The sequence below is a fragment of the Coregonus clupeaformis genome, chromosome 26 (genome assembly GCF_020615455.1).
Source record: "Coregonus clupeaformis isolate EN_2021a chromosome 26, ASM2061545v1, whole genome shotgun sequence".
NCBI classification, from domain to species: domain Eukaryota; kingdom Metazoa; phylum Chordata; class Actinopteri; order Salmoniformes; family Salmonidae; genus Coregonus; species Coregonus clupeaformis.
In genome coordinates, this window is record NC_059217.1 from 45,698,973 (window position 1) to 45,726,908 (window position 27,936).

Genomic DNA, 27,936 nt, shown 5'->3' on the forward strand with positions numbered 1-27,936 from the left:
AGCAGGGAGTACATGATTCTGATAGCTGTGTTTCATTGTGAGCAGGGAGTACATGATTATGATAGCTGTGTTTCATTGTGAGCAGGGAGTACATGATTATGATAGCTGTGTTTCATTTTGAGCAGGGAGTACATGATTATGATAGCTGTGTTTCATTTTGAGCAGGGAGTATATGATTATGATAGCTGTGTTTCATTTTGAGCAGGGAGTACATGATTATGATAGCTGTGTTTCATTGTGAGCAGGGAGTACATGATTATGATAGCTGTGTTTCATTTTGAGCAGGAAGTATATGATTCTGATAGCTGTGTTTCATTTTGAGCAGGGAGTACATGATTATGATAGCTGTTTCATTGTGAGCAGGGAGTACATGATTATGATAGCTGTGTTTCATTTTGAGCAGGGAGTACATGATTATGATAGCTGTTTCATTGTGAGTAGGGAGTACATGATTATGATAGCTGTGTTTCATTTTGAGCAGGGAGTACATGATTATGATAGCTGTGTTTCATTGTGAGCAGGGAGTACATGATTATGATAGCTGTGTTTCATTTTGAGCAGGAAGTATATGATTCTGATAGCTGTGTTTCATTTTGAGCAGGGAGTACATGATTATGATAGCTGTGTTTCATTTTGAGCAGGGAGTACATGATTATGATAGCTGTGTTTCATTTTGCAAGATGTCTGTGGGGTTTGGGGAAATTGGCTAACTTTTGTGTTTTGAGTTTTGAGTACCTGAGATGTAGTTTCAGCAAACGTTTGTTAACAGTTGGGAAAAACTGTAATTAAGCACAACATAGAAAAATTGTATTGTGATAGTTGAATTTCTGTCCTCGGAAAAGAAAATGGACAATAACATATTTTCCCTGAGTGAGTCAGTAACACAACAACAAACAAAAGAGACAAGAGGTTAAGGATGGGAGGTTATGGGTAAATGATCACCCATGGGAGATTGGTATTGGTAGAGGTCATAGGTCGTAGGTAGAGGTGACTGAGGCTGGTCTAGTGGGTAACACCACTGCCTCTCTCTCTCTGTCTCCCTACTCATTGCCTGTCTGAATAACATGGAAACACTAACTGTGACACTGCAAACGTCTGCGTAAGGGTTAGTGTCAGGGTCATAGCTAGAGGTCAGGGGTTAAAGATAACTCACTGTCGACACAGCAGACGTCATGGTCATGGTTCAGGTTCCAGAGTCAGAGGTCAGACTTACTGTAATATGTTGTTGGTGTCCAGGTCGACGCAGCAGACATCGGGCGGGGGCACGTAGAGATCAAAGTAACGCGAGTCGACGCCCACGATGAAGGGGCAGGGGGCAGAGAGGACGTCTGCCAAGGCCAGAGGACACAGAGGGATGTACGGGCACGGCCAATGGAAGGGGAAGATCATCTGGAGGGAGGAAGAGATGGAGTTAGAGACAGATAGGCTGGCTGTTCCAATACTCTCTCTCACAGTTGATGGGATACCCTCACGTACTAGGACCACTTATTGTCCAACTCTGCTTTGGAATGGAATTAAAGTTCCCCTTTGGGACTACAAACCCATAACGTATTTTTTTTTTTACAGTAGAAGAACCATATGACAGCATTAGCTGATGTACTGCTAAAGTGGTGCTGATGTGGACCTTTGTGGCTCAGTGGGTAAGAGCCTGGTTTTAGCAATGCTGAGGTTATGGGTTCCATTTTCATGGGGATCACATGCACACACTCACCGACACCAGGGCCTCCGTAACACTGGTCAGTACGGCCGGTCTGAGAGAGTGGACCAGGATCTTGTGTTCTGTTACAGCCAGCACCAGCAGAGTGGTCGCATTCTTAGGACCCAGATTTAGGAGCAGAGTGGAAAGACGACCACCACTGAGAGACAAGGGAGAGAGAGAAGCAAAACTCCTCATGAAGAGAAGTAGCTGTGTTGTTCACGGTGACCAGTGAACCCTTATTGTCACGGTAACCAGTGAACTCTTATTGTCACGGTGACCAGTGAACCCTTATGGTCACGGTGAAGAGTGTGCTGCTGTCTGTCTGTCTGGCTGTTTGGCTGTCTGTCTGTCTGTCTGTCTGTCTGTCTGTCTGTCTGTCTGTCTGTCTGTCTGTCTGTCTGTCTGTCTGTCTGTCTGTCTGTCTGTCTGTCTGTCTGGCTGGCTGGCTGGCTGGCTGTCTGGCTGGCTGTCTGTCTGTCTGTCTGTCTGTCTGTCTGTCTGTCTGTCTGTCTGTCTGTCTGTTTGTCTGTCTGTCTGTCTGTCTGGCTGGCTGTCTGGCTGTCTGTCTGTCTGTCTGTCTTACCTGAGAGGCAGAGGGGAGGAGACAGGCTGGCTCAGCATCAGACTATCATGTGGAGACAGCTGTAGAGCAGAGAGAGTTTACATCAGCAGGAAGGTGGCAGAGCTCAATACCCTACAGTAGCTATGGCAACACAGCCAGATTACACATGAGATCAAACAGTCAGTGATTTCACACCTCAATCCAAAGCAGAGACAATGGCGGACTGCATTGGAGTAGCATTGAACAGATGATCAGATGGTTAAGTCATATTGATTGGATTTGTGCAATGTTAGACACCACATTCATATTTGCACAGACTCTTTCTCACCTGTAGTAGGATGCGTGGTCTCTGTGAGGAGGGGAACGGGACTTTGTGCATGAAGTGGGAGATGTGTCTGTTGGACAGAGACATGACAGGTTAGGTGTGTATGGACAGTATATAATGGTGTGTATAGACAGTATATAATGGTGTGTATGGACAGTATATAATGGTGTGTATAGACAGTATATAATGGTGTGTATAGACAGTATATAATGGTGTGTATGGACAGTATATAATGTTGTGTATGGACAGTCTATAATGGTGTGTATAGACAGTATATAATGGTGTGTATGGACAGTATATAATGGTGTGTATGGACAGTATATAATGGTGTGTATAGATAGTATATAATGGTGTGTATGGACAGTATATAATGGTGTGTATGGACAGTATATAATGGTGTGTATAGACAGTATATAATGGTGTGTATAGACAGTATATAATGGTGTGTATGGACAGTCTATAATGTTGTGTATGGACAGTATATAATGTTGTGTATAGACAGTATATAATGGTGTGTATGGACAGTATATAATGGTGTGTATAGACAGTATATAATGGTGTGTATAGACAGTATATAATGGTGTGTATGGACAGTCTATAATGTTGTGTATGGACAGTATATAATGTTGTGTATAGACAGTATATAATGGTGTGTATGGACAGTATATAATGGTGTGTATAGACAGTATATAATGGTGTGTATAGACAGTATATAATGGTGTGTATGGACAGTCTATAATGTTGTGTATGGACAGTATATAATGTTGTGTATAGACAGTATATAATGTTGTGTATAGACAGTATATAATGGTGTGTATGGACAGTATATAATGTTGTGTATAGACAGTATATAATGGTGTGTATGGACAGTATATAATGGTGTGTATGGACAGTATATAATGGTGTGTATAGACAGTATATAATGGTGTGTATGGACAGTCTATAATGTTGTGTATAGACAGTATATAATGGTGTGTATGGACAGTATATAATGGTGTGTATGGACAGTATATAATGGTGTGTATAGACAGTATATAATGGTGTGTATAGACAGTATATAATGGTGTGTATGGACAGTATATAATGGTGTGTATAGACAGTATATAATGGTGTGTATAGACAGTATATAATGGTGTGTATAGACAGTATATAATGGTGTGTACAGACAGTATATAATGGTGGGTATAGACAGTATATAATGGTGTGTATAGACAGTATATAATGGTGTGTATAGACAGTATATAATGGTGTGTATGGACAGTATATAACGGTGTGTATAGACAGTATAGACAGTATATAATGGTGTGTATAGACAGTATAGACAGTATATAATGGTGTGTATAGACAGTATATAATGGTGTGTATGGACAGTATATAACGGTGTGTATAGACAGTATATAACGGTGTGTATAGACAGTATATAATGGTGTGTATAGACAGTATAGACAGTATATAATGGTGTGTATAGACAGTATATAATGGTGTGTATAGACAGTATATAATGGTGTGTATAGACAGTATATAATGGTGTGTACAGACAGTATATAATGGTGTGTATAGACAGTATATAATGGTGTGTATAGACAGTATATAATGGTGTGTATAGACAGTATATAATGGTGTGTATAGACAGTATATAATGGTGTGTATAGACAGTATATAATGGTGTGTATAGACAGTATATAATGGTGTGTATAGACAGTATATAATGGTGTGTATAGACAGTATATAATGGTGTGTATAGACAGTATATAATGGTGTGTATGGACAGTATATAATGGTGTGTATGGACAGTATATAATGGTGTGTATAGACAGTATATAATGGTGTATAGACAGTATATAATGGTGTGTATAGACAGTATAGACAGTATATAATGGTGTGTATAGACAGTATATAATGGTGTGTGTAGACAGTATATAATGGTGTGTATAGACAGTATATAATGGTGTGTATGGACAGTATATAATGGTGTGTATAGACAGTATATAATGGTGTGTGTATAGACAGTATGGTCAGTATATAATAGGCCACCAAAAGGCCACCAAAAATTCTGAAATGTCCTTCCCCAACTATAACATTTTCTGTCTAGATAGAACTGCCAAAGGGGGTGGAGTTGCAATCTACTGTAGAGATAGCCTGCAGAGCTCTATCATACTATCCAGGTCTGTGCCCAAACAGTTTGACCTTTCCAGAAATAAGTCTGTCACTGTTGCCGCTTGCTACAGACCCCCTCAGCCCCCAGCTGTGCCCTGGACACCATATGTGAACTGATTGCCCCCATCTATCCTCAGAGTTCGTACTGCTTGGTGACCTAAATTGGGATATGCTTAACACCCCGGCCATCCTACAATCTAAACTGGATGCCCTCAATCTCACACAAATTATCAACGAACCTACCAGGTACAACCCTAAATCCGTAAACATGGGCACCCTCATAGATATCATCCTGACTAACTTACCCTCTAAATACACCTCCGCTGTCTTCAACCAGGATCTCAGCGATCACTGCCTTATTGCCTGCGTCCGTAACGGGTCCGCGGTCAAACGACCACCCCTCATCACTGTCAAACGCTCCCTAAAACACTTTAGCGAGCAGGCCTTCCTAATTGACCTGGCCAAGGTATCCTGGATGGATATAGATCTCATTCCGTCAGTAGAGGATGCCTGGTTGTTCTTTAAAAGTAATTTCCTCTCAATCTTAAATAAACATGCCCCATTCAAAAAATACAGAGCTAAGAACAGATATAGCCCCTGGTTCTGTCTTTTATACTGATAACAAGTTCAAACAGGTGCCATTAATACAGGTAATGAGTGGAGGACAGAGGAGCCTCTTAAAGAATAAGTTACAGGTCTGTGAGAGACAGAAATCTTGCTTGTTTGTAGGTGACCAAATACTTATTTTCCACCATAATTTGCAAATAAATTCATTAAAAATCCTACAATGTGATTTTCTGGATTTTTTTTTCTCAATTTGTCTGTCATAGTTGACGTGTACCTATGATGAAAATTACAGGCCTCTCTCATCTTTTTAAGTGGGAGAACTTGCACAATTGGTGGCTGACTAAATACTTTTTTTCCCCACTGTATATCCATCCTGCCCTGCCTTTCGAAAGTATTTGAAAGCCAAGTTAACAAACAGATCACCGACCATTTCGAATCCCACCGTACCTTCTCCGCTATGCAATCCGGTTTCCGAGCTGGTCATGGGTGCACTTCAGCCACGCTCAAGGTCCTAAACGATATTATAACCACGATCGATAATAGACAGTACTGTGCAGCCGTCTTCATCGACCTGGCCAAGGCTTTCGACTCTGTCAACCACCGCATTCTTATTGGCAGACTAAATAGCCTTGGTTTCTCAAATGACTGCCTCGCCTGGTTCACCAACTACTTCTCAGATAGAGTTCAATGTGTCAAATCAGAGGGCCTGTTGTCTAGACCTATGGCAGTCTCTATGGGGGTGCCACAGGGTTCAATTCTTGGGCCGACTCTTTTCTCCGTGTATATCAATGATGTCGCTCTTGCTGCTGGTGACTCTCAGATCCACCTCTACGCAGACGACACCATTTTTATACATCTGGCCCTTCATTGGACACTGTGTTAACAAACCTCCAAACGAGCTTCAATGCCATACAACACTCCTTCAGTAGCCTCCAACTGCTCTTAAACACTAGTAAAACTAAATGCATGCTCTTCAATCGAACGCTGCTGGGACCCGCCCACCCGATTAGAATCACTACTCTCGACGTGTCTGACCTAGAGTATGTGGACAACTACAAATATCTAGGTGTCTGGTTAGACCGTAAACTCTCCTTCCAGACTCACATTAAGAATCTCCAATCCAAAGTTAAATCTAGAATCGGCTTCCTATTTCGCAACAAAGCCTCCTTCACTCATGCTGCCAAACATGCCCTCGTAAAACTGACTATCCTACCGATCCTTGACTTCGGCGATGTCTATATCCACCAGTTCATCTGACTCTGGAAACTACCTCAAATGGTGTCCACCGGTTCATCTGACTCTGGAAACTACCTCAAATGGTGTCCACCGGTTCATCTGACTCTGGAAACTACCTCAAATGGTATCCACCGGTTCATCTGACTCTGGAAACTACCTCAAATGGTATCCACCGGTTCATCTGACTCTGAAACTACCTCAAATGGTATCCACCGGTTCATCTGACTCTGGAAACTACCTCAAATGGTATCCACCGGTTCATCTGACTCTGGAAACTACCTCAAATGGTATCCACCGGTTCATCTGACTCTGGAAACTACCTCAAATGGTATCCACCGGTTCATCTGACTCTGGAAACTACCTCAAATGGTATCCACCGGTTCATCTGACTCTGGAAACTACCTCAAATGGTATCCACCGGTTCATCTGACTCTGGAAACTACCTCAAATGGTATCCACCGGTTCATCTGACTCTGGAAACTACCTCAAATGGTATCCACCGGTTCATCTGACTCCGGGGAAGTAGATAAATGGGCCTCATTGCCAAAATCCCAAAGTATCCCTTTATTAATTCATTTAATAATAATAAATATTAATAATTATTATTTTGCAACTCTCCAAGATGAATTTAACACTTTACAACTATGGTTTCTAGCAAATGATTTGTTTTGAGATCAAGCAGAGTCCTATATCATGTTGTTTGGTACGCGGTAAAGAATAAACTCCACAGCTGGCAATTTCTAAATTCTGGATCTGGGTTTGAAGATAGATTCTGAATTATCTTTTGGAAAGCATATTGATTTGATTAGAAAAACGATTAACTACAAGCTTGGGTTACTATATAGATTATGGTGACTATTTTTAACAAATAGAAACATCACCATGTGGAGATATTAGTAAATATGTATGTATATATATTTATAATACTTAGTTTTATTAGTTGTATTAGTAGTTGTAGCAGTAGTTTTATTAGTTGTATTAGTAGTTGTAGCAGTAGTTTTTATTTGTTGTATTAGTAGTTGTAGCAGTAGTTTTTATTTGTTGTATTAGTAGTTGTAGCAGTAGTTTCTATTAGTTGTATTAGTAGTTTTATTAGTTGTATTAGTAGTTGTAGCAGTAGTTTTTATTAGTTGTATTAGTAGTTGTAGCAGTAGTTTTATTAGTTGTATTAGTAGTTTTAGCAGTAGTTTTATTAGTTGTATTAGTAGTTGTAGCAGTAGTTTTTATTAGTTCTATTAGTAGTTGTAGCAGTAGTTTCTATTAGTTGTATTAGTAGTTTTATTAGTTGTATTAGTAGTTGTAGCAGTAGTTTCTATTAGTTCTATTAGTAGTTGTAGCAGTAGTTTCTATTAGTTGTATTAGTAGTTTTAGCAGTAGTTTTATTAGTTGTATTAGTAGTTGTAGCAGTAGTTTTTATTAGTTCTATTAGTAGTTGTAGCAGTAGTTTTTATTAGTTCTATTAGTAGTTGTAGCAGTAGTTTCTATTAGTTCTATTAGTAGTTGTAGCAGTAGTTTCTATTAGTTCTATTAGTAGTTGTAGCAGTAGTTTCTATTAGTTGTATTAGTAGTTTTAGCAGTAGTTTTATTAGTTGTATTAGTAGTTGTAGCAGTAGTTTTTATTAGTTGTATTAGTAGTTGTAGCAGTAGTTTTATTAGTTGTATTAGTAGTTTTAGCAGTAGTTTTATTAGTTGTATTAGTAGTTGTAGCAGTAGTTTTTATTAGTTGTATTAGTAGTTGTAGCAGTAGTTTTATTAGTTGTAGGCCTATTAGTAGTTGTACAACAACTTTTTTATGCTGTTAATGTAATAATGTTCATTGTTATTATTATCAGACAGTAGTTCCCATTGTATTATTGTTACTAAGTATTGTTTGTTTAATTGTTTTTTTGACACTTGAAAATGAGAACGATATTGGGAAATGAAATGAAAGCTTGTAGAGTATGTGTGTGTGTGTTCGTGTGTGTGTGTGTGTGCGTGCGTACATGCGTGAATGTGTGTGTGGCCGTGTGCCTGCGTGCGTGCGTGCGTGTGTGCATTCCTCACTTCTCTATAGGCAGAGCGTGTGGTCCAGAGATGGAGTATCTGTAGAGGAACGTCAGGAAGTTCCTGAATGAGTCAAAGAAGGGCCAGTGTGACAGCAAACAGATACTCTTGTTAGCATGAACGCTCTTTGTCCCTTTGCTGCTATTGCACGTGCCCGGTAGCCCCAGGAGAGAACGCTGTCTGTCACTCAGGTGGTCCTCTGGGTACGGCTCATAGAACTGAATGGCTGCTCCATACACCTGGAGAGAGGTAGACAAACACACACACACACACACACACACACACAAAAGTAAGTAACATATCGCCAAATCCCCACAAACTCACATCACAGAATACCCTATTAGTTCTATGGTAATGATTTACTTTGACTACATATCCATAACTCATTTGTTACACATCTATAAGTATTTAATGTACGCGTTATAAAAAGGTCCCAGGTTAATTAATTATATCCATAGCATATCTATAGCACATTCATGTCATGCTATGCAAGAGCTCATATTTAGGTTTCTTAATAGATGCATCATTACAATGACAAGCTTCTTCTTCTCACTGAGGTCTATGACCTTTTCTTCTTCTTCTTCTTCTTCTTCTTCTTCTTCTTCTTCTTCTTCTTCTTCTTCTTCTCACTGAGGTCTATGACTCTTCTTCTTCTTCTTCTTCTTCTTCTTCTTCTCCTCCTCACTGAGGTCTATGACTCTTCTTCTTCTTCTTCTTCTTCTTCTTCTTCTTCTTCTTCTCACTGAGGTCTATGGTGCATGAACATCCCCACAGGGTTGAATCCTCAGGGTACATTTTACGGATCAAATCGTGTAGTTGAGGGTCATATCATAACTATTTCGTAACTCGTCTGATAGATGGCATCATTCGCGCAAAACTGAAAGCGCGAACCACCGCATTTAACCACGGCAAGGTAACTGGGAACATGGACGAGGACAAACAGTCCAGCTATGCCCTCCCGTAAGGCAGTCAAACAGGTAAAACTTCAGTACTGCATAGCATGACATTAATGTGCTATAGATATGCTATTGATATATATATATATATAATTAACATTTAATAATGCAGTTGGGACCTGGTATAACACATTCATTAAATGCTTATATATGTGTAATAAATGTGTTATGGATATGTAGTCAAAGTAAATCATTACCAATTATTCTTATCTCTTTGAAGTAATTAAATCTAAATAAATACATGATATAGTGGCATGATAGTGCCAGGAGAATAGCCTGCGAAGGAGAATGAGAGGTTGTGAGGAATCAGAGCAGAGTAGAGTAGAGACAGTAGAGTAGAGTAGAGACAGAGTAGAGTAGAGTAGAGTAGAGTAGAGTAGAGTAGAGTAGAGACAGAGTAGAGTAGAGTAGAGTAGAGACAGAGTAGAGTAGAGTAGAGTAGAGTAGAGTAGAGACAGAGTAGAGTAGAGTAGAGTAGAGTAGAGACAGAGTAGAGTAGAGTAGAGTAGAGTAGAGTAGAATAGAGTAGAGTAGAGTAGAGTAGAGTAGAGACAGAGTAGAGTAGAGACAGAGTAGAGTAGAGTAGAGTAGAGTAGAGTAGAGTAGAGTAGAGTAGAGATAGAGTAGAGTAGAGTAGAGTAGAGTAGAGTAGAGTAGAGACAGAGTAGAGTAGAGTAGAGTAGAGTAGAGTAGAATAGAGTAGAGACAGAGTAGAGTAGAGTAGAGTAGAGTAGAATAGAGTAGAGTAGAGTAGAGTAGAGTAGAGTAGAGTAGAGTAGAGTAGAGTAGAGTAGAGTAGAATAGAGTAGAGCAGAGACAGAGTAGAGTAGAGACAGAGTAGAACAGACAGAGTTGAGTAGAGTAGAGTAGAGTAGAGTAGAGTAGAGTAGAGTATAGTAGAGTAGAGTAGAGACAGAGTAGAGTAGAGTAGAGACAGAGTAGAGTAGAGTAGAGTAGAGTAGAGTAGAGTAGAGTAGAGTAGAGTAGAGTAGAGTAGAGTAGAGCAGAGTAGAGAAGAGTAGAGTAGAGTAGAGTAGAGTAGAGTAGAATAGAGCAGAGACAGAGTAGAGTAGAGTATAGTAGAGTAGAGTAGAGTAGAGTAGAGTAGAGTAGAGTAGAGTAGAGCAGAGTAGAGTAGAGTAGAGTAGAGAAGAGTAGAGTAGAGTAGAGTAGAATAGAGCAGAGAGAGTAGAGTAGAGTAGAGTAGAGTAGAGAGAGCAGAGTAGAGTAGAGTAGAGTAGAGTAGAGACAGAGTAGAGTAGAGCAGAGACAGAGTAGAGTAGAGACAGAGTAGAGTAGAGTAGAGTAGAGACAGAGTAGAGTAGAGACAGAGTAGAGTAGAGACAGAGACAGCGTCAAGTAAAGTAGAGCAGAGCAGTGTAGAGTAGTGTAGAGCGGCAGGGGCGGCAGAGTAGCTAGTGGTTAGAGAGCGTTGTGCCAGTAGAGCCAGAGAGGTCGCTGGTTCTAATCGAACCGAGTAGGTGAAAACGTCGATGTGAGCTAGAGCAAGGCAGCGTAGAGCTAGAGCTACTGTAGAGTCAGCGTTGAGACAGAGACAGCGTCTGCTAAATGAGCAATCAGTGTAGAGTAGTGTAGAGTAGAGTAGAGTAGACCAGAGTAGAGCGGAGACAGAGTAGAGACAGAGTAGAGCAGAGCCCCAGAGTCTGCAACACCACCAAGCAAGCGGCACCATGAAGACCAAGGAGCTCTCCAAACAGGTCAGGGACAAAGTTGTGGAGAAGTACAGATCAGGGTTGGGTTATAAAAAAATATCCAAAACTTTGAACATCCCACGGAGCACCATTAAATCCATTATAAAAAAATACCATGGCACCACAACAAACCTGCCAAGAGAGGGCCGCCCACCAAAACTCACGGACCAGGCAAGGAGGGCATTAATCAGAGAGGCAACAAAGAGACCAAAGATAACCCTGAAGGAGCTGCAAAGCTCCACAGCGGAGATTGGAGTATCTGTCCATAGGACCACTTTAAGCCGTACACTCCACAGAGCTGGGCTTTACGGAAGAGTGGCCAGAAAAAAGCCATTGCTTAAAGAAAGAAATAAGCAAACACGTTTGGTGTTCACCAAAAGGCATGTGGGAGACTCCCCAAACATATGGAAGAAGGTACTCTGGTCAGATGAGACTAAAATTGAGCTTTTTGGCCATCAAGGAAAACGCTATGTTTTTAAACGCCATGTTTTTAATCAGCAGGGACTGGGAAACTGGTCAGAATTGAAGGAATGATGGATGGCTCTAAATACAGGGATATTCTTGAGGGAAACCTGTTTCAGTCTTCCAGAGATTTGAGACTGGGACAGAGGTTCACCTTCCAGCAGGACAATGACCCTAAGCATACTGCTAAAGCAACACTTGAGTGGTTTAATGGGAAACAATTAAATGTCTTGGAATGGCCTAGTCAAAGCCCAGACATGGGTCTCCCGGTCATGGGGCGGCGCACAATTGGTCCAGCATCGCCCAGGGTAGGGGAGGGTTTGGCCGGCAGGGATGTTCTTGTCCCATCGTGCACTAGCGACTCCTGTGGCGGGCCAGGCGCAGTGCACGCTGACTCGGTCGCCAGGTGTACGGTGTTTCCTCCGACACATTGGTGCGGCTGGCTTCCGGGTTAAGCGGGCACCGTGTCAAGAAGCAGTGCGGCTCGGTTGAGTTGTGTTTCAGAGGACGCACGACTCTAGGCCTTCGCTTTCTCCCGTGTCCGTACGGGAGTTGCAGCGGTGGGACAAGACTGTAACTACCAATTGGCTACCACGAAATTGGGGAGAAAAAGGGGGTAAAATACTGAAAAAAATACAAAAAAATAAAATACAATAAAAAATGATACAAACCCCCCCCCAAAAAAACATTTTAATTCTAGGTTGTAAGGCAACAAAATAGGAAAAATGCCAAGGGGGGTGAATACTTATTACAGGTATATACTGTACATCTTCTCCTACCAGCCTCCTCTTTTGTGTGGTGTGTGTGTGTGTGTGTGTGTGTGTGTGTGTGTGTGTGTGTGTGTGTGTGCTTGTCCCCACCTTGTCCCCAGAGGCCCCAGTCAGTACAAAGGTAGAGAAGACGGGCAGGGAGTGTTTGCTGTGAGCTGGCCAGAACTCGATGCTAGCTCCCATGGGCAGACAGAACAGAGGAACAGACTCCGGCAGCGGGAAAGACTCATCATCCTCCTCTGGGTACCTACACAACAGACCTAGAGAGAGAAAACAGATATAATATGTTCTAATTAGATTTGCATGATAGAAGCACACAGTACACCAGGGTTCTTCAATGCCGAAACACCTCTGTTTTTCATCCTCTCCTTCTAATCAGGGGCTAATTCAGACCTGGGACACCAGGTGAGTGCAATTAACTACCAGGTAGAAATAAAAAACAGAAGTGTTTCGGCCCTCCAGGACCAGAATTGAAGAAGCCTGCAGTACACTGTCTTCACAGCACTTATCCAATCACTACTAGACAGTGGTGTAAAGTACTTAAATAAAAATACTTGAAAGTACTACTTAAGTAGTTTTTTGGGGGTATCTGTACTTTACTTTACTATTTAAATTTTGGACAACTTTTACTTTTACTTCACTACATTCCTAAAGAAAATAATATACTTTTTACTCCATACATTTTCCTTGACACCCAAAAGTACTCGTTACATTTTGAATGCTTAGCAGGACAGGAAAATGGTCTAATTCCCACACTTATCAAGAGAACATCCCTGGTCATCCCTACTGCCTCTGATCTGGCGGATTCACCAAACAAATGCTTCCTTTGTAAATTATGTCTGAGTGTAACTAGAAAATGGCGCCGTCTGGTTTTGCTTAATTTAAGGAATTTGAAATTATTTATACTTTTACTTTTGATACTTAAGTATATTTTAGCAATTAAATGATGATACATTAGTATCAAAGACTTTTACTCAAGTAGTATTTTACTGGGTGACTTTCACTTGAGTCATTTTCTATTAAGGTATATTTACTTTTACTCAAGTATGACAATTGGGTACTTTTTCCACATTTTTACATTTTAGCAGACACTCTTATCCAGAGCGACTTACAGTTAGTGAGTGCATACATTTTTTTTTTTTTTTTCATACTGGCCCCCCATGGGAAACGAACCCACAACCCTGGCATTGCAAGCTTCATGCTCTACCAACTGAGCTACACGGGACTCCCACTGCTAATATATTCTCCTTGTGTTTAGGGTTAGGGCTGGAGTGTCCAATAGTGTCCAGTAGTGTCCAATACATTTACATTTTAGTCATTTAGCAGACGCTCTTATCCAGAGCGACTTACAGTTAGTGAATACATATTTTTTTTATACTGGCCCCCCGTAGGAATCGAACCCACAACCCTGGCGTTGCAAACGCCATGCTCTATCAACTGAGCTACATCCCTGCTGGCCATTCCCTCCCCTACCATGGACGACGCTGGGCCAATTGTGCGCCGCCCCATGAGTCTCCCGGTCGCGGCCGGCTGCGACAGAGCCTGGATTCGAACCAGGATCTCTAGTGGCACAGTTAGCACTGCGATGCAGTGCCTTAGACCACTGCACCACTCAGGAGTAGTGTCCAATAGTGTTCAATAGTGTCTAATAGTGTCCAATAGTGTCCAATAGTGTCAAATAGTGTCCAATAGTGTTCAATATGTTCAATAGTGTCCAATAGTGTCCAATAGTGTCAAATAGTGTCCAATAGTGTCCAATAGTGTCCAATAGTGTCCAATAGTGTCCAATAGTGTCCAATAGTGTTCAATAGTGTCCAATAGTGTCCAATAGTGTCCAATAGTGTCCAATAGTGTCCAATAGTGTTCAATAGTGTTCAATAGTGTCTGTACATTTTTCAACCCAACATGATTAACCAACAGCTGTCTGTTCAGAATGATACAGTAGTAACACATCGACTAGCAATATTCTGTCCTATCACACTGTCCGTTCAATATTCTGTCCTATCACACTGTCCGTTCAATATTCTGTCCTATCACACTGTCCGTTCAATATTCTGTCCTATCACACTGTCCGTTCAATATTCTGTCCTATCACACTGTCCGTTCAATATTCTGTCCTATCACACTGTCCGTTCAATATTCTGTCCTATCACACTGTCCGTTCAATATTCTGTCCTATCACACTGTCCGTTCAATATTCTGTCCTATCACACTGTCCGTTCAATATTCTGTCCTATCACACTGTCCGTTCAATATTCTGCCCTATCACACTGTCCGTTCAATATTCTGTCCTATCACACTGTCCGTTCAATATTCTGCCCTATCACACTGTCCGTTCAATATTCTGTCCTATCACACTGTCCGTTCAATATTCTGTCCTATCACACTGTCCGTTCAATATTCTGTCCTATCACACTGTCCGTTCAATATTCTGTCCTATCACACTGTCCGTTCAATATTCTGTCCTATCACACTGTCCGTTCAATATTCTGTCCTATCACACTGTCCGTTCAATATTCTGTCCTATCACACTGTCCGTTCAATATTCTGTCCTATCACACTGTCCGTTCAATATTCTGTCCTATCACACTGTCCGTTCAATATTCTGTCCTATCACACTGTCCGTTCAATATTCTGTCCTATCACACTGTCCGTTCAATATTCTGTCCTATCACACTGTCCGTTCAATATTCTGTCCTATCACACTGTCCGTTCAATATTCTGTCCTATCACACTGTCCGTTCAATAGTCTGTCCTATCACACTGTCCGTTCAATATTCTGTCCTATCACACTGTCCGTTCAATATTCTGTCCTATCACACTGTCCGTTCAATATTCTGTCCTATCACACTGTCCGTTCAATATTCTGTCCTATCACACTGTCCGTTCAATATTCTGTCCTATCACACTGTCCGTTCAATATTCTGTCCTATCACACTGTCCGTTCAATATTCTGTCCTATCACACTGTCCGTTCAATATTCTGTCCTATCACACTGTCCGTTCAATATTCTGTCCTATCACACTGTCCGTTCAATATTCTGTCCTATCACACTGTCCGTTCAATATTCTGTCCTATCACACTGTCCGTTCAATATTCTGTCCTATCACACTGTCCGTTCAATATTCTGTCCTATCACACTGTCCGTTCAATATTCTGTCCTATCACACTGTCCGTTCAATATTCTGTCCTATCACACTGTCCGTTCAATATTCTGTCCTATCACACTGTCCGTTCAATATTCTGTCCTATCACACTGTCCGTTCAATATTCTGTCCTATCACACTGTCCGTTCAATATTCTGTCCTATCACACTGTCTGTTCAATAGAGAATCCAAGTACTTTACCTGCGTTGTATGCGATTGTGTTGGTTTTAGCCAGTGACTTCTTGTAACACAGGTACACTGAGGATCCCCACTGACATGGGACAAACAAACATTCACAACATTAGATTGAAACGGGACCAATGCATTGTACTAGAGTAGGTAGAAACAGATATACACTGAGTAGACAAAACATTAGGAACACCTGCTCTTTCCATGACATAGACTGGCCAGGTGAATCCAGGTGAAAGCCATGATCCCTTATTGATGTCACCTGTTAAATCCACTTCAATCAGTGTAGGTGAAGGGGAGGAGACAGGTTAAAGAAGGCTTTTTAAGCCTTGAGATAATTGAGTCACGGATTGTGTAATGTGTGCCATTCAGAGGGTGAATGGTCAAGACAAAAGATGTAAGTGCCTTTGAACTGGGTATGGTAGTAGGGGCCAGGAGCACCGGTTTGTGTCAAGAGCTGCAACGCTGCTGAGATTTTCACACTCAACAGTTTCCCCGTGTGTATCAAGAATAGTCCACCCCCCAAAAGGACATCCAGCCAACTTGACACTGAGGGAAGCACTGGAGTCAACATGGGCCAGCATCCCTGTGGAACGCTTTCGACACCTTGTAGAGTCCATGCCCGACGAACTGAGGCTGTTCTGAAGGCAAAAGGGGGTGCAACGCAATATTACGAAGGCGTTCATAATGTTTGGTATACTCAGCGTAGTTCCCCAGGACGCTGTATTTGGTGAAAAGCATTAGGACCCTGGAGTCGAACCTGTGGGGGACACCACTTGTCAAGTCCTCGTAAGTAAGCCTTGTCCGAGCCAGAACGGCCCACAGGGCAGGAGCCTATCTCCTGTTTCTGTAGCGTGAGACAGCTTGATGTACAAGGACAGCACTCTAGATAACTCTGCAGTGCCTTCAGAAAGTATTCACACCCCTTGACTTTTTCCACATTTTGTTGTGTTACAGCCTGAATTTAAAATGGATTACATTGAGATGTTGTGTCACTGGCCTACACACATTACCCTCATAGTGTAATAGTGGAATTACGCCTAAATACACTATACACACACAAGTATGTGGACACCCCTTCAAATGAGTGGATTCGCCTATTTCAGCCACACCTGTTGCTGACAGGTGTATAAAATCGAGCACACAGCCATGTAATCTCCATAGACAAACATTGGCAGCAGAATGGCCTTACTGAAGAGCCCAGTGACGTTCAACGTGGCGTCGTCATAGGATGCCACCTTTCCAACAAGTCAGTTCGTCAAGTTTCTGCCCTGCTAAAGCTGCTCCTGTCAACTGTAAGTGCTGTTATTGTGAAGTGGAAACGTCTAGGAGCAACAACGGCTCAGCCGAAAAGTGGTAGGCCACACAAGCTCACAGAACGGGACCGCTGAGTGCTGAAGCACGTAGCGCGTAAAAGTCCTCTGTCCTCGGTTGCAACACTCACTACCGAGTTCCAAACTGCCTCTGGAAGCAACGTCAGCACAATAACTGTTTGTCGGGAGATTCATGAAATGGGTTTCCATGGCCGAGCAGCCGCACACAAGCCTAAGATCACCATGCACAATGCCAAGTGTCGGCTGGAGTGGTGTAAAGCTCGCCGCCATTGGACTCTGGAGCAGTGGAAACGCGTTCTCTGGAGTGATGAATCAAACTTCACCATCTGGCAGTCCGACGGACGAATCTGGGTTTGGCGGATGCCAGGAAAACACCCAATTCATAGTGCCAACTTAAAGTTTGGTGGAAAAGGAATAGTGGTCTGGGGCTGTTTTTCATGGCTCGGGCTAGGCCCTTTAGTTCCAGTGAAGGGAAATCTTAACGCTCCAGCATATAATTACATTCTAGGCGATTCTGTGCTTCCAACTTCGTGGCAACAGTTTGGGGAAGGCCCTTTCCTGTTTCAGCATGACATTGCCCCTGTGCAGAAAGCGAGGTCCATACAGAAATGGTTTGTCGAGATCGGTGTGGAAGAACTTGACTGGCCTGCATAGTGCCCTGACCTCAACCGCATCGAACACCTTTGGGATGAATTGGAACACCGACTGCGAGCCAGCCCTAATCGCCCAACATCAGTGCCCGACCTCACTAATGCTCTTGTGGCTGAATGGAAGCAAGTCCCTGCAGCAATGTTCCAACATCTAGTGGAAAGCCTTCCCAGAAGAGTGGAGGCTGTTATAGCAGCAAAGGGGGGACCAACTCCATATTAATGCCCATGATTTTGGAATGAGATGTTTGACGAGCAGGTGTCCACATACTTCTGGTCATGTAGTGTATGTTCAGGAGTAAAAATGTGCTTAACAAGTCACATGGATTCACTCTGTGTGCAATAACAGTGTTTAACATACTTTTTGAATGACTACCTCATCTCTGTACCCCACACATACAATTATTTGTAAGGACCCTCAGTCAAGCAGTGAATTTCAAACACAGATTCAACCACAAAGACCAGGGAGGTTTTCCAATGCCTCGCAAAGAAGGGCACCTATTGGTAGATGGGTTAAAAAAAAAAAGCAGACATTAAATATCTCTTTGAGCATGGTGAAGTTATTAATTACACTTTGGATGGAGTATCAATACACCCAGTCACTACAAAGATACAGGCGTCCTTCCTAACTCAGTTGCCGGAGAGGAAGGAAACTGCTCAGGGATTTCACCATGAGGCCAATGGTGACTTTAAAAACAGTTCCATAGTTTAATGGTTGTGATAGGAGAAAACTGAGGATGGATCAACAACATTGTAGTTACTCCACAATACTAAATTAAACGACAGAGTGAAAAGTAGGAAGCATTTACAGAATACAAAATATTCCCAAATATGCATTTAGTTTGTAATGAGGCTCTAAGGGGAAAGAAAGAGAAAAGATAAATGGAATAGAGCATCCTAGATGAAAATCTGGTTGTCTGCTTTCCAACAGACACTGGGAGATGAATATTGTATTGTATTGTATTGTATAGTATTGTATAGTATTGTATTGTATTGTATTGTATTGTACTGTATTGTATAGTATTGTATAGTATTGTATAGTATTGTACTGTATTGTTTAGTATTGTATTTGTATAGTATTGTATAATATTGTATAGTATTGTATAGTATTGTACTGTACTGTATTGTACTGTATTGTACTGTATTGTATAGTATTGTATAGTATTGTACTGCATTGTATAATATTGTATTGTATTGTACTGTATTGTATAGTATTGTATAGTATTGTATAGCATTGTATAGTATTGTATAGTATTGTATAGTATTGTACTGCATTGTATTGTATTGTATTGTACTGTATTGTATAGTATTGTACTGTATTGTTTAGTATTGTATTGTATAGTATTGTATAGTATTGTATAGTATTGTATTGTATTGTATTGTACTGTATTGTACTGTATTGTACTGTATTGTATAGTATTGTATAGTATTGTATAGTATTGTACTGCATTGTATAGTATTGTACTGTATTGTATGATATTGTATTGTATTGTATTGTATTGTATTGTATTGTACTGTATTGTACTGTATTGTATAGTATTGTATAGTATTGTACTGTATTGTTTAGTATTGTATTTGTATAGTATTGTATAATATTGTATAGTATTGTATAGTATTGTACTGTACTGTATTGTACTGTATTGTACTGTATTGTACTGTATTGTATAGTATTGTATAGTATTGTACTGCATTGTATAATATTGTATTGTATTGTACTGTATTGTATAGTATTGTATAGTATTGTATAGTATTGTATAGTATTGTACTGCATTGTATTGTATTGTATTGTATTGTACTGTATTGTATAGTATTGTACTGTATTGTTTAGTATTGTATTGTATAGTATTGTATAGTATTGTATAGTATTGTATAGTATTGTATTGTATTGTATTGTACTGTATTGTATAGTATTGTACTGTATTGTTTAGTATTGTATTGTATAGTATTGTACTGCATTGTATAATATTGTATTGTATTGTATAGTATTGTATAGTATTGTATAGTATTGTATTGTATTGTATTGTATAGTATTATATAGTATTGTATATTATTGTATAGTATTGTATTGTACTGTATTGTATAGTATTGTATAGTATTGTACTGTATTGTACTGTATTGTACTGTATTGTATAGTATTGTATAGTATTGTATAGTATTGTACTGCATTGTATAGTATTGTACTGTATTGTATGATATTGTATTGTATTGTACTGTATTGTACAGTATTGTATTGTATAGTATAGTATTGTATAGTATTGTACTGTATTGTACTGTATTGTACTGTATTGTATAGCATTGTATAGCATTGTATAGTATTGTACTGTATTGTATAGTATTGTACTGTATTGTATAGTATTGTACAGTATTGTACAGTATTGTACAGTATTGTATTGTATTGTATTGTATTGTATTGTATTGTATAGTACTGTATAGTATAGTATAGTATAGTATAGTATAGTACAGTATTGTATTGTATAGTACTGTATAGTATTGTATAGTACTATATAGTATTGTATAGTATTGTATAGTATTGTATAGTACTACATTGTATTGTATAGTACTGTATAGTATTGTATAGTACTATATAGTATTGTATAGTATTGTATAATATTGTATAGTACTGTATAGTATTGTATAGTACTATATAGTATTGTATAGTATTGTATAGTACTGTATAGTATTGTATAGTACTATATAGTATTGTATAGTATTGTATAGTATTGTATGGGTTGATTTGGCTCACCATACTGCTGTTGAGGTTCTTGTCCACCTTGCAGAAGGTGTGAGGGGGCGTCTCCCCTTTGCCCGGGATGATGATGCAGACATCTGTGACAGCCAATGACGTGTGAGGCTGGCTCTGCGGGGCGCGGCGATAGGTGATGTAGATGCGCTGGGAGGAGGAGCTACTGATGTTGGCAGGGCGACCAGAGGGCGTGGTCTGGACGATGTGACAGCCAGGCTTCAGCTTCTCCTTCCACTCATACAGAACCCTGAGATACACAGAGAGGACAGAGGAGGAAATGTTAGGACTGATTCACAATACACAGCTGAGCCAAGCCAGGCCAAGCCAGGCCAAGCCAGGCCTAGCTGTATTGCACTGGCCTGGTCACTCATACACCATTGGATGCTGCCTTTGGATTGGGACACAGTCATTGGATGCTGCCTTTGGATTGGGACACAGTCATTGGACGCTGCCTTTGGATTGGGACACAGTAATTGGATGCTGCCTTTGGATTGGGACACAGTCATTGGATGCTGCCTTCGGATTGGGACACAGCCATTCTTTCTGGAAATAAAATATCTGAGCCAGCACTGTACAGTTGGGGTCGGCATGATAGAGATAGCACTGTACAGTTGGGGTCAACATGATAGAGATAGCACTGTACAGTTGGGGTCAGCATGATAGAGATAACACTGTACAGTTGGGGTTGGGTCGGCATGATAGAGATAGCACTGTACAGTTGGGGTCGGCATGATAGAGATAGCACTGTACAGTTGGGGTCTGCATGATAGAGATAGCACTGTACATTTGGGGTCCGGATGATAGAGATAGCACTGTACAGTTGGGGTCTGCATGATAGAGATAGCACTGTACAGTTGGGGTCAGCATGATAGAGATAACACTGTACAGTTGGGGTTGGGTCGGCATGATAGAGATATCACTGTACATTTGGGGTCAGGATGATAGAGATAGCACTGTACAGTTGGGGTCAGGATGAGAGAGATAGCACTGTACAGTTGGGGTCTGCATGATAGAGATAGCACTGTACATTTGGGGTCAGGGTGATAGAGATAGCACTGTACAGTTGGGGTCTGCATGATAGAGATAGCACTGTACAGTTGGGGTCAGGATGATAGAGATAGCACTGTACAGTTGGGGTCAGCATGATAGAGATAGCAATATACAGTTGGGGTCGGAATGATAGAGATAGCACTGTACAGTTGGGGTCAGGATGATAGAGATAGCACAGTACAGTTGGAGTCGGCATGATAGAGATAGTGCTGTACAGTTGGGGTCAGCATGATAGAGATAGCACTGTACAGTTGGGGTCAGCATGATAGAGATAGCACTGTACAGTTGGGGTCAGGATGATAGAGATAGCACTGTACAGTTGGGGTCAGCATGATAGAGATAGCAATATACAGTTGGGGTCGGCATGATAGAGATAGCACTGTACAGTTGGGGTCAGGATGATAGAGATAGCACAGTACAGTTGGAGTCGGCATGATAGAGATAGTGCTGTACAGTTTGGGTCAGCATGATAGAGATAGCACTGTACAGTTGGGGTCGGCATGATAGAGATAGCACTGTACAGTTGGGGTCAGCATGATCGAGCCAGCACTGTACAGTTGGGGTTGGGTCGGCATAATAGAGATAGCACTGTACAGTTGGGGTCTGCATGATAGAGGTAGCACTGTACAGTTGGGGTCAGCATGATAGAGATAGCACTGTACAGTTGGGGTCAGCATGATAGAGCCAACACTGTACAGTTGGGGTCAGGATGATAGAGATAGCACTGTACAGTTGGGGTCAGCATGATAGAGATAGCACTGTACAGTTGGGGTCAGCATGATAGAGATAGCACTGTACAGTTGGGGTCAGAATGATAGAGATAGCACTGTACAGTTGGGGTCAGCATGATAGAGATAACACTGTACAGTTGGGGTCAGCATGATAGAGATAACACTGTACAGTTGGGGTCAGCATGATAGAGATAGCACTGTACAGTTGGGGTCAGGATGATAGAGATAGCACTGTACAGTTGGGGTCAGGATGATAGAGATAGCACTGTACAGTTGGGGTTGGGTCAGCATGATAGAGATAGCACTGTACAGTTGGGGTTCGGTCGGCATGATAAAGATAGCACTGTACAGTTGGGGTCAGCATGATAGAGCCAGCACTGTACAGTTGGGGTCAGCATGATAGAGATAGCGCTGTACAGTTGGGGTCAGCATGATAGAGATAGCACTGTACAGTTGGGGTCAGCATGATAGAGATAGCACTGTACAGTTGGGGTCAGCATGATAGAGATAGCACTGTACAGTTGGGGTCAGCATGATAGAGATAGCACTGTACAGTTGGGGTCAGAATGATAGAGATAGCACTGTACAGTTGGGGTCAGCATGATAGAGATAACACTGTACAGTTGGGGTCAGCATGATAGAGATAACACTGTACAGTTGGGGTCAGCATGATAGAGATAGCACTGTACAGTTGGGGTCAGGATGATAGAGATAGCACTGTACAGTTGGGGTCAGGATGATAGAGATAGCACTGTACATTTGGGGTCGGCATGATAGAGATAGCACTGTACAGTTGGGGTCAGGATGATATAGATAGCACTGTACAGTTGGGGTCAGGATGGTAGAGATAGCACTGTACAGTTGGGGTCAGCATGATAGAGCCAGCACTGTACAGCTGGGGTCAGCATGATAGAGATAGCACTGTACAGTTGGGGTCAGCATGATAGAGCCAGCACTGTACAGTTGGGGTCAGCATGATAGAGATATCACTGTACAGTTGGGGTCTGCATGATAGAGATAGCACTGTACAGTTGGGGTCTGCATGATAGAGCCAGCACTGTACAGTTGGGGTCAGCATGATAGAGATATCACTGTACAGTTGGGGTCTGCATGATAGAGATAGCACTGTACAGTTGGGGTCTGCATGATAGAGCCAGCACTGTACAGTTGGGGTCAGCATGATAGAGATATCACTGTACAGTTGGGGTCAGCATGATAGAGATAGCACTGTACAGTTGGGGTCAGCATGATAGAGATATCACTGTACAGTTGGGGTCTGCATGATAGAGCCAGCACTGTACAGTTGGGGTCAGCATGATAGAGATAGCACTGTACAGTTGGGGTCTGCATGATAGAGCCAGCACTGTACAGTTGGGGTCAGCATGATAGAGATAGCACTGTACAGTTGGGGTCAGCATGATAGAGATAGCACTGTACAGTTGGGGTCAGCATGATAGAGATAGCACTGTACAGTTGGGGTCAGCATGATAGAGATAGCACTGTACAGTTGGGGTCGGCATGATAGAGATAGCACTGTACAGTTGGGGTCGGCATGATAGAGATAGCACTGTATAGTTGGGGTCAGCATGATAGAGATAGCACTGTACAGTTGGGGTCTGCATGATAGAGATAGCACTATACAGTTGGGGTCGGCATGATAGAGATAGCACTGTACAGTTGGGGTCAGCATGATAGAGATAGCACTGTACAGTTGGGGTCGGCATGATAGAGATAGCACTGTACAGTTGGGGTCAGCATGATAGAGATAGCACTGTACAGTTGGGGTCGGCATGATAGAGATAGCACTGTACAGTTGGGGTCAGCATGATAGAGATAGCACTGTACAGTTGGGGTCAGCATGATAGAGATAGCACTGTACAGTTGGGGTCGGCATGATAGAGATAGCACTGTACAGTTGGGGTCAGGATGATAGAGATAGCACAGTACAGTTGGGGTCGGCATGATAGAGATAGCACTGTACAGTTGGGGTCGGCATGATAGAGATAGCACTGTACAGTTGGGGTCAGCATGATAGAGATAGCACTGTACAGTTGGGGTCTGCATGATAATGGGAAAAGGCTTTTAGTGTGTTTACACAGTCAACAATTCCCACAAGGTGTTGTTTTCCTTTGAAACAATAATAGACAAATGATGTAACTGAATGTAACTAAATGACGTAACTCACTCCTAAGACCTGACTACGTAGAAACAAAGTTGTGATAAAGCCTTGATTATGGTAAGTCATGTTCAATAGACAGTGAAAGAAGATTACTGGACTACTGACCCAAGAACGTGTAATTACTGACCTTAGGTCAGCGCTAGGAGACGGGATGAGGGTTTGTTGTGTGAGATACAGGCCAGTGACCGGGGAAGAACTGGTCCTAGGTCAGATCTAAAGGAATAGGCGATTGATTGCTGTAGCGTGTGTTTTGGGTAAGTGTAGTGGTGTGAGTGATGGGCAAGTAGCTGTTCCTAGTTCAGTCCTAGAAGAAAACTAGGGATTAGTGTAGCGTTATGAGAACTGATCCTAGACCCGTCCTAGGAGTCTGCTATAGGATTAGTGTAGTGGTGTGAGTCAGTTAAATGATCCCAGACCAGTCCTAGGAGTCTGCTATAGGATTAGTGTAGTGGTGTGAGTCAGTTAACTGATCCTAGACCAGTCCTAGGAGTCTGCTATAGGATTAGTGTAGTGGTGTGAGTCAGTTAAATGATCCCAGACCAGTCCTAGGAGTCTGCTATAGGATTAGTGTAGTGGTGTGAGTCAGTTAAATGATCCCAGACCAGTCCTAGGAGTCTGCTATAGGATTAGTGTAGTGGTGTGTGTGACAGTTTAAGTACTGATCCTAGACCAGTTCTTCTAGAAAAAGGGGATTAGTGTTGTGCTGTGAATAACAGAATAAGAACGGTTCCTAGACCAGCCCTAGGAGGCTGCTATAGGATTAGTGCAGTGTTGTAAATCACAGGATAAGAACTGATTTCAGGTCAGTATTAGAAGGAACAGGGGGATTAGGCTGCATAAGGGGTGCTATTTTGGGATGCAGACAGGGATTAGCGTAGTGTTGCTGTGAGTGACCATTTAAGAACGGTTCCTAAACCAGCATTAATAAAGGTAAGGAGTAGTGTAGTGTAGTGTTGTGAGTAGCAGGAGATGACAGACCCCAGATCAGTGAGAGGAGGTTTATCCCGCCCTCTCTTGTAGCAGAGGTAGATCTGAGGCCCTCTGAGACTGGCTCCGTTCAGCTCTGCAGACAGACCAGAAGGGGTAGACTCCAGGCAGGTGTACCCCTGAGGAACCTAGGAATAATTATACACAAAGACAAAACATCAGAACAATACATTCATAGTGCAGGTACAGGGTATATTGGATGTGTGATCCTGTGTGGTTCAGTTGGTAGAGCATGGCACTTGCAATGCCAAGGATTGAGGGTTCAATTCCCGCTGTGGCCGCCATATAATAAAATGTATGCACACTGTAAATCGCTCTAGATTTTTAAAAAAGTGTCTGCTAAATGACAAATGATCCTCAGCACAGATACAGTTTTGTTGAAAAGCACAGGACCCGGAATAGAACCTTGGGGTACACCATTTTATTAAATGCAGAAATCACAAAGCTCTGTACATTAAAAACAACTTTACAAATGCTTTAAGAAGGCTGAAAGTTAGGGTTGAAAAACGTGGGTAACTTTCCCAAAATTCCCAGAATTTCCAGAAATCCTTGTTGGAAGATCCCAGAATCAGGAGTGGATAAGTAAGTAGGAAATCCAGAAATCACCCCAACCAGGATTTCTGGAAAACCTGGGAATTTGGGGAAAGTTACCAAAATTGTTTTACCTTAAAAAAGTTAAAATCTAAACGGAATAAAAGGGCCAGTACTGTACTACTGTACCTCTTCCCCCAGGGAGCGTATGACCACAGCTACGTCTGTGATGGGGGCCAGGGGCCGACCACCAGGGGCCGAGCGGGGGAAGCGACCAGGAACATCATCCAGCTGCAGCTCCTCCTCTAAGGGCTTGGAGGAGTCAGTGAGCCCCGCTACCACAAAGTAGTCTGCTATACGAGGACCTGTCTCCTCCATCATCAACCATGGGCTAGAGAGAGAGCGAGAGAGAGAGGGGGGAGGGGAAGAGGGGGAGGGGGGGGAGAGAGGGAGAGAGCGAGGGAGGGAATGGGAGGGAGAGGGAGAGAGAGTTCAGGTTAGTTTATTTATAAATAAATACAGTATGAAGTAGTCTGTTACACGAGTGTTGGGGAAGCAACTCTGAAAATATACACTGCTCAAAAAAATAAAGGGAACACTTAAACAACACAATGTAACTCCAAGTCAATCACACTTCTGTGAAATCAAACTGTCCACTTAGGAAGCAACACTGATTGACAATACATTTCACATGCTGTTGTGCAAATGGAATTGACAACAGGTGGAAATTATAGGCAATTAGCAAGACACCCCCAATAAAGGACTGGTTTTGCAGGTGGTGACCACAGACCACTTCTCAGTTCCTATGCTTCCTGGCTGATGTTTTGGTCACTTTTGAATGCTGGCGGTGCTTTCACTCTAGTGGTAGCATGAGATGGAGTCTACAACCCACACAAGTGGCTCAGGTAGTGCAGCTCATCCAGGATGGCACATCAATGCGAGCTGTGGCAAGAAGGTTTGCTGTGTCTGTCAGCGTAGTGTCCAGAGCATGGAGGCGCTACCAGGAGACAGGCCAGTACATCAGGAGACGTGGAGGAGGCCGTAGGAGGGCAACAACCCAGCAGCAGGACTGCTACCTCCGCATTTGTGCAAGGAGGAGCAGGAGGAGCACTGCCAGAGCCCTGCAAAATGACCTCCAGCAGGCCACAAATGTGCATGTGTCTGCTCAAACGGTCAGAAACAGACTCCATGAGGGTGGTATGAGGGCCCGACGTCCACAGGTGGGGGTTGTGCTTACAGCCCAACACTGTGCAGGACGTTTGGCATTTGCCAGAGAACACCAAGATTGGCAAATTCGCCACTGGTGCCCTATGCTCTTCACATATGAAAGCAGGTTCACACTGAGCACGTGACAGACGAGTCTGGAGACGCCGTGGAGAACGTTCTGCTGCCTGCAACATCCTCCAGCATGACCGGTTTGGCGGTGGGTCAGTCATGGTGTGGGGTGGCATTTCTTTGGGGGGCCGCACAGCCCTCCATGTGCTCGCCAGAGGTAGCCTGACTGCCATTAGGTACCGAGATGAGATCCTCAGACCCCTTGTGAGACCATATGATGGTGCGGTTGGCCCTGGGTTCCTCCTAATGCAAGACAATGCAAGACCTCATGTGGCTGGAGTGTGTCAGCAGTTCCTGCAAGAGGAAGGCATTGATGCTATGGACTGGCCCGCCCGTTCCCCAGACCTGAATCCAATTGAGCACATCTGGGACATCATGTCTCGCTCCATCCACCAACGCCACGTTGCACCACAGACTGTCCAGGAGTTGGCGGATGCTTTAGTCCAGGTCTGGGAGGAGATCCCTCAGGAGACCATCCGCCACCTCATCAGGAGCATGCCCAGGCGTTGTAGGGAGGTCATACAGGCACGTGGAGGCCACACACACTACTGAGCCTCATTTTGACTTGTTTTAAG

At 42.4% G+C, this 27,936-nt stretch overlaps 1 protein-coding gene across 1 annotated transcript in view; it reads right to left on the reverse strand.

Annotated features, from left to right (window-relative positions):
* dennd4a (DENN/MADD domain containing 4A) overlaps window positions 1-27,936 on the reverse strand; it is a 127,592-nt gene that overhangs the window by 89,158 nt on the left and 10,498 nt on the right. Inside the window, exons 2-11 of the mRNA XM_041849977.2 lie at window positions 26,216-26,417; window positions 25,487-25,623; window positions 20,549-20,795; window positions 15,837-15,906; window positions 12,580-12,749; window positions 8,590-8,828; window positions 2,590-2,656; window positions 2,283-2,341; window positions 1,712-1,856; window positions 1,214-1,389 (exon numbers count right to left, since the gene is read on the reverse strand). Of these exons, the coding sequence (XP_041705911.2) occupies window positions 1,214-1,389; window positions 1,712-1,856; window positions 2,283-2,341; window positions 2,590-2,656; window positions 8,590-8,828; window positions 12,580-12,749; window positions 15,837-15,906; window positions 20,549-20,795; window positions 25,487-25,623; window positions 26,216-26,407 (1,502 nt within the window). The 5' untranslated portion in view covers window positions 26,408-26,417. The remainder of the gene's footprint in view (window positions 1-1,213; window positions 1,390-1,711; window positions 1,857-2,282; window positions 2,342-2,589; window positions 2,657-8,589; window positions 8,829-12,579; window positions 12,750-15,836; window positions 15,907-20,548; window positions 20,796-25,486; window positions 25,624-26,215; window positions 26,418-27,936) is intronic.